A 6,000-nucleotide genomic window follows, 5' to 3' on the forward strand; every position below is an offset into this window, starting at 1 on the left:
AGTGAAGGACAGAACCTGCTCTTCATCAACCATTTTTCTTCAAAGTGGCACATGAAAATGTTAGCCAAAACGGGGCCTAAAGGTGAACCCATGGCTACACCATCAATCTGATCGTAGTTTTGGCCATCAAATATAAAATGACTCTTCTTAGTGGCAAACTGTAAAACTGTTATGTAATAGATCTTTCAAAACAGAACGAGGTAATTGCGGATCAGGGAGACTGAGTACGATCTGGGTAGCCTAATTAGCCTCAAATAACATTCAGGTTAGCCTGTTTCTGGTTAGCTCTCAATTATAGTGAGGGTAACACCACATTTTACCCCTGCCTACACGGTCTGCACAGTCTGTAGTCTGCGGTTTGGGGTGACCGGAAAATTCCGGTTGGGGTTACCGTTGCATAAAATTCAAGTACAGTGGATACTTCATTAATTGGGACACTTCCTATTCAGGGGACACAGAATTTGGTCCCGGAAAAATTTGTATCCAACCCAGCCTCTATTCAGGGGACGCCTGCCCTTGTCCCGTGGGTGCCCTTGAATAGAGGTCCACTGTATACCGGCCAAACGGAAAAAATTCCAATTAGCATTTAATTTCAAAGCTTGGTTCCCTTATCTCTCGATTCGCACGAAAGAAGGTCTGGAAACTCCAGAATCGGTGAAACGGTACGGGAATTTCGCAAACTTCCGTTCCGATCGGAAAAACAGGGGTACCTCTAAAGCTAGTCAACATTTTCCAAACGGATTTTCCGAAAACTGACTGTTCCATTTTACATTTAACCAAAATTCCCGGGATACTGTTGCTGAATGGTAAGCACGACTAATGACCCAGACTGAAATTTGAGTCTACAGAACCGAAATGACCCGGAATCTCCACCTTGGACTGGAACTTGAGGCATTTTAAATATGGCATTTTTCCTTAAAAGCCTATTTGGAGTCTCATGTGCGGGCTAAGTTATTCCATGTCATCAGCCTCTCTGAGGAAAAATGGTGGGCGGAGAACAGTTCGTAAGGATTAATTTCGTGCATCTACGGGATGCAATTTCGGCGACTGAAATTTCATCCCGGGGTAGACTTTCTATTGTAATCGGACCCAATCGTTTAAGATAATCTCGCGGTATTTCGATATTGCATGATACATGGGTATTTTTAGCAGCGTACACAAGCCTAATTCGCTTGCATTACTCGCAAACTCAAGTTTGAGACAAGAGTTAAAGCTCAGGGCCCTGATTTTCTCGAGAACATTCCACGGAATTATATGTTCAAGCACTCAGTAGTTGGCAGACGGGTAAATGATTGAGGTAAGGAAAACCGGAAAATTTTGTGATATTGTATTTTCCGGTTCGTTGAGATCTATCATACACCAAAATTTAACGTAGCAAAAACAGCGCCAATCTCACGAAATTGATATCGGTTCTTTTTGTCATAACTTGTTTGTTTATACATTTTTCTCGGCACCAACTGAAACTAACGTCAATATTGCGTACGCCGCGTTCGTTACGGTTCCACGCTACAAGCGAAAGTGACTCAACTGAGATTGACATCTTACACGATGCATCATTTGAAATGGACAATATGCTTTAAGATGGAGAGCAAACAAATGAAGCTAAATTTATAATTGACTATGATGGTACAAATGCAATATTGACGAGGGTTAACGAAAGACGCGCCCGTAAATATCAGCGTCTTTGATGAAAAAATGCGCTGCAATGGATTGACGCTTCCTGTTGCAAGTCAACTGTTGCAAGTCAATTGTGATGCACAATGTCGCAACAATGGTAATTTAACCTAAATTAATCTAAAGAACCATCTTCAGTTTTGAACGGGATGATGGACAACGGGGTTATTGTTTTTTTTTGAAGTGCCTCAATCAAGTAATCCTGGACGAATTGTTTTTAACAATGGCAATTGACCAAGTGATTATCTTTTTGATTTCCCATTTGAGACCTTTAAAAATGTGGTTGGTGCTGTTAAGGAATGCCATCCCGCTTGCCCTAGTTAATTTGGCCATACATGTAGGCTATGTTTCACGAAGCAATTTTTCTCCGTTGTCACAATGAAGAAAAATTGTGACGGTTGCCAGCAAGGTTCACGAGACTGTTAGCCAGTTTACACGAAAGAGCAAAATGGAACGGAATGGGTCAAGAGTCCAACGTTTCCTACAGTTTTGAGCAAGAAACATCCTCGGAGACCCAGGGGCAGATCGCGGAGGCAAGGAGAAGTCTAAACGGGCAAAAGAAAATGGAGACAAAGAACTATGCTTTTCTTTGTCGCCATTTTCTTTTGCCCGTTTAGACTTCCCCTTGCCTCCGCGATCTGCCCCTGGGTCTCCGAGGATGACCAAGAAACAACGGTGTGACCATAGCTTTCTGTAGAGCCGTTCGTTTCATCGTGTATCCGTTCTGTTCAAGTTTTTTTCTTTGTCGTGTAAAACTCGCTACCAAATGTGTGCCACCGGTCGAAAAATATTACTTGCAGTTGAACCGAAGAGCCTTTTCGCGTTAGTGACAACTTCATCGACGTGAATGTTGTTCTCACCGTAGTTAGTAAAGGGAGACTTAATCTGCTCTGCTTGGGGGCTTCTGCAATATCGATGCTACATCATCTTTCGCTCTCATGATTTTCTCGTTCTCTTGACCTTCATAACAGTAGGAGATGATTTTTCCGGTTTTTCGTTTCACGCTAGTTATCATCACTGATTTCCGTAAAACGTTCGAAAACGGCGTATTCCTGCGCCTACCCGACCTCTGAGTTTGAAACAGTTGTTTTCTACGTCAAAGCAACGACACAGTGACAGAGTTCATGTCACTTTTGTTTTTTCTCGCTTTCAGAGCACTGCCGGCATTATGCAAGAGCACAAATTTACAACGTTCTTTGAGCCATTTAGAATCAAATCGATCGAAAAGCTCAAAGAGACGACCCGAGACGAAAGAATCAAGCATCTTAAACAAGCCAATCACAACCTGTATCTATTGAACTCTGAGAACATCATGATCGACCTACTTACAGACTCAGGGACTGGGGCGATGAGCAGTGAGCAGTGGGCAGCGGTCATGCTCGGAGATGAGTCGTACGCTGGCTCTCCAAGTTACCGAAAATTTGAAGCGGTTGTCAAGGAAATTTTTGGATATCGTCACGTGATCCCCACGCACCAGGGCCGCGCGTCGGAGCGCATTCTGTTTCGGTGTTCAGTGAAAGATGGGGATCTGGTTCCAAACAACGCACACTTCGCCACAACCATGGCAAATATCGAGGCTCAAGGAGGCCAGGCGAAGAATTTCTTGACACCGGATGCCTTGGAACCAAGTAAGGATGTTCCATTCAAAGGGAACATGAACATAGAGAAACTGGAAGGTGTTCTTGCAAAATGCAGAGAGAAGATTCCACTCGTAATGATTACTATAACAAATAATATGGTTGGCGGCGAGCCTGTCAGTATGGAGAATATCAAGGCGGTGTCTAAATTGTGCCGATCGTATGGGATTCCGCTGTTCTTCGACGCCTGCCGTTTTGCTGAAAATGCCTGGTTTATTAAAATAAAGGAAGAAGGTTACGCCAACCGCACCCCTAAAGAGATCGCGCGAGAGATCTTCTCTTATGGAGACGGCTGCACCATGTCGGCGAAAAAGGACGGCCTAGCAAACATCGGTGGCTTTTTAGCGGTAAACGACGGGGAGCTCGCTTCAAAATGCCGCAAGGAACTCTTGATAACCGAGGGATTTACGACTTATGGGGGATTAGCTGGTCGGGACTTAGAAGCTATAGCGGTGGGTTTGAACGAAGTTGTGGAAGAAGATTATTTGCGTTATCAAATTGGCTTTGTTAAATTTCTGGCGGACTTGTTGGTCCAGAACAACGTTCCTATTGTTACGCCACCTGGCGGTCACGCTGTATATATTGACGCAGGCGCAATGCTTCCCCACATTCCACGGGAAAAGTTTCCTGCATGGGCACTAGGTTGTGCGCTTTATATAGAAGGGGGGATCCGTGGGGCAGAAGTCGGCGCGGTTATGTTAGGGAGCCAAGCAAAGCAAGCTGATTCCGTCGATTCCTCCAGTGCAGAAGAAAACCCAGAAGATGAGAATGGCCTTGATGATAATGTTTTTGAGGAAGACATAGAGCACGAAGAGTTGTTTCGACTGGCGATTCCACGTCGCACATACACTGAATCTCACATGAGGTAAGATTCTTATATGGTTTGGATTTGTTAGAATAATTATATGAAGTTTCACATATTCTAAAAAATCAATTTGTTCCCCTTGTACGGTGAACTCGCGATTGAGCAGCTTTCAACGGGTTTGATGGCTCAGTTGGTAGACGGAGCAAGTGCATCGCAATCGCTCGACGTATCCTGGGTTCGAATGCCGTTCACGCGTGGCTTTTCGCAGTCTCCTATTGCAACTGCTTAACATTCCCAACTAAATGCGATTATCTTCCAACTTTCACTTCATTATATGGCTTTTTGGGTCTATCTAAGCTTTTCGGGGGGATTTCAAATAACTGAGGAGAGAGTTTTGCCTTTTGTAATTACATCCGCAAATGGTTAGACTTCAGGGCTCGAAATTAACATTTTTAGTAAGGCGCCAATTGGCGACTGATCCAAAAATTTTGGTCGCCAGATCTTAACTTTTAGTCGCCATTTTTTTCACTGATATTTTTTTCTTCATTTTTCTGGTGATCATTTACACATGCAATCTTCTTCATAGTCCTAAGTTTAGGTACACTTAAGCTTCTAAGACTGAGATACTAAAACTTAAAAGCAAGCCAGGGCTCGTAAAACATATCATTACGCATTACGAGGTAAATAATCAATGTGAAAGCAGCTTTAGTCACGTTTCTTGTGCTTCCTCCGCTTTTGTTAAGTTTCCATGTAACATCGAGTCTATAGCTTACATAAATAGACGAACCTGAACATAAACAATCACTAGTATTCCATATTTTCAGCGCTAAAAAGCCAAGGCTTCGTTGTGACCTTCACGCTTCAATGATTGCACGTGTTGTTTAGTGCGCCCGCAATACCAGCTGCTGAATCAAACATGGCGCTCGATTATGAAACATGGAGATCGAAGAGCCAGAAGAGTCGTGGGTTTGTTTTCTTATTTCTGTGCGCATAAATCGTGCATTTTATCCAAAACTACGGTTGATTTGCCTTTGAGGTTAAAAGGATGAAGGAAAAAGGTGAAGGTTAGTCGCCCACTGGCGACTAGCTCTAAAAATCTAGTCGCCAACGCTTGATTTTTGGTCGCATTGGTGACCAGTGAGTCGCAATGTCGAGCCCTGGACTTACAAGTCTATTCGGAGAAGGACTATAAACCGTTCTATAGTCTTTCAAAGCAGCGATTCCCTGTGGCAAAAAGCGCGCGTGATCTTTAACCAATGAGAACAACTCTAGTCACGCTTGGCCGACAATTATACCGATCTATAATTTTGACTGCACTGCAAGCAAATGTCCCGAGAACAAAAAGCATTCTGCGCGATGCGTGGGCCCGTCTCAGAACCCTTGTTCATAATTTCACTATTAGATAACAGATCCTGAATGTGTCCCTACTGAATAGGCGCCATACGGCGCTATGACGCCTAGTCACGTAAGTAAACATTTCATTGATTGATTGATGGACTAGTGACTACTCTAATAGGTATGTTGCCGAGGTCTGTGCACACATCTACAAAAACCGAAGTAATGTTTGTGGGTATCAAATCACCTGGGAACCACCAATGTTACGTCACTTCACCGCTCACCTGGAACCCATTCCTGTTGCGCCACATGTTCCCGACGAAGCAGTTCAAGATAAGGAGCCACTCGCCAAAAAAAAAGTTTCCACTGGACAAGTACTGAGGCGGAGAAAAAATTCTGCGATGCAGTTCAGTTGATGTTCCATACATGCTTGTGCACAATAACTGTAAAAAGGGTTTTTATTAGCCTCGTGAAAGGCTGGCGTGATTTCTATTTCTACTTGATGCATATCATATTTCCAGAGATGCAAAATGCAGGAAATAGATAAGC

General features: G+C 43.5%; 1 protein-coding gene across 1 annotated transcript in view; it reads left to right on the plus strand.

Moving 5' to 3' along the window:
• The first annotated feature begins 931 nt into the window (after positions 1 to 931).
• The window catches only part of LOC137969541 (tryptophanase-like), a 6,188-nt gene continuing 1,119 nt past the window's right edge, over positions 932 to 6,000 (plus strand). Inside the window, exons 1-3 of the mRNA XM_068815843.1 lie at positions 932 to 1,297; positions 2,828 to 4,176; positions 5,633 to 6,000. The exon at positions 5,633 to 6,000 is cut by the window's right edge and continues 1,119 nt beyond it. Of these exons, the coding sequence (XP_068671944.1) occupies positions 1,289 to 1,297; positions 2,828 to 4,176; positions 5,633 to 5,867 (1,593 nt within the window). The 5' untranslated portion in view covers positions 932 to 1,288 and the 3' untranslated portion in view covers positions 5,868 to 6,000. The remainder of the gene's footprint in view (positions 1,298 to 2,827; positions 4,177 to 5,632) is intronic.

Source organism: Montipora foliosa, chromosome 9, assembly GCF_036669935.1.
Source record: "Montipora foliosa isolate CH-2021 chromosome 9, ASM3666993v2, whole genome shotgun sequence".
NCBI lineage: Eukaryota > Metazoa > Cnidaria > Anthozoa > Scleractinia > Acroporidae > Montipora > Montipora foliosa.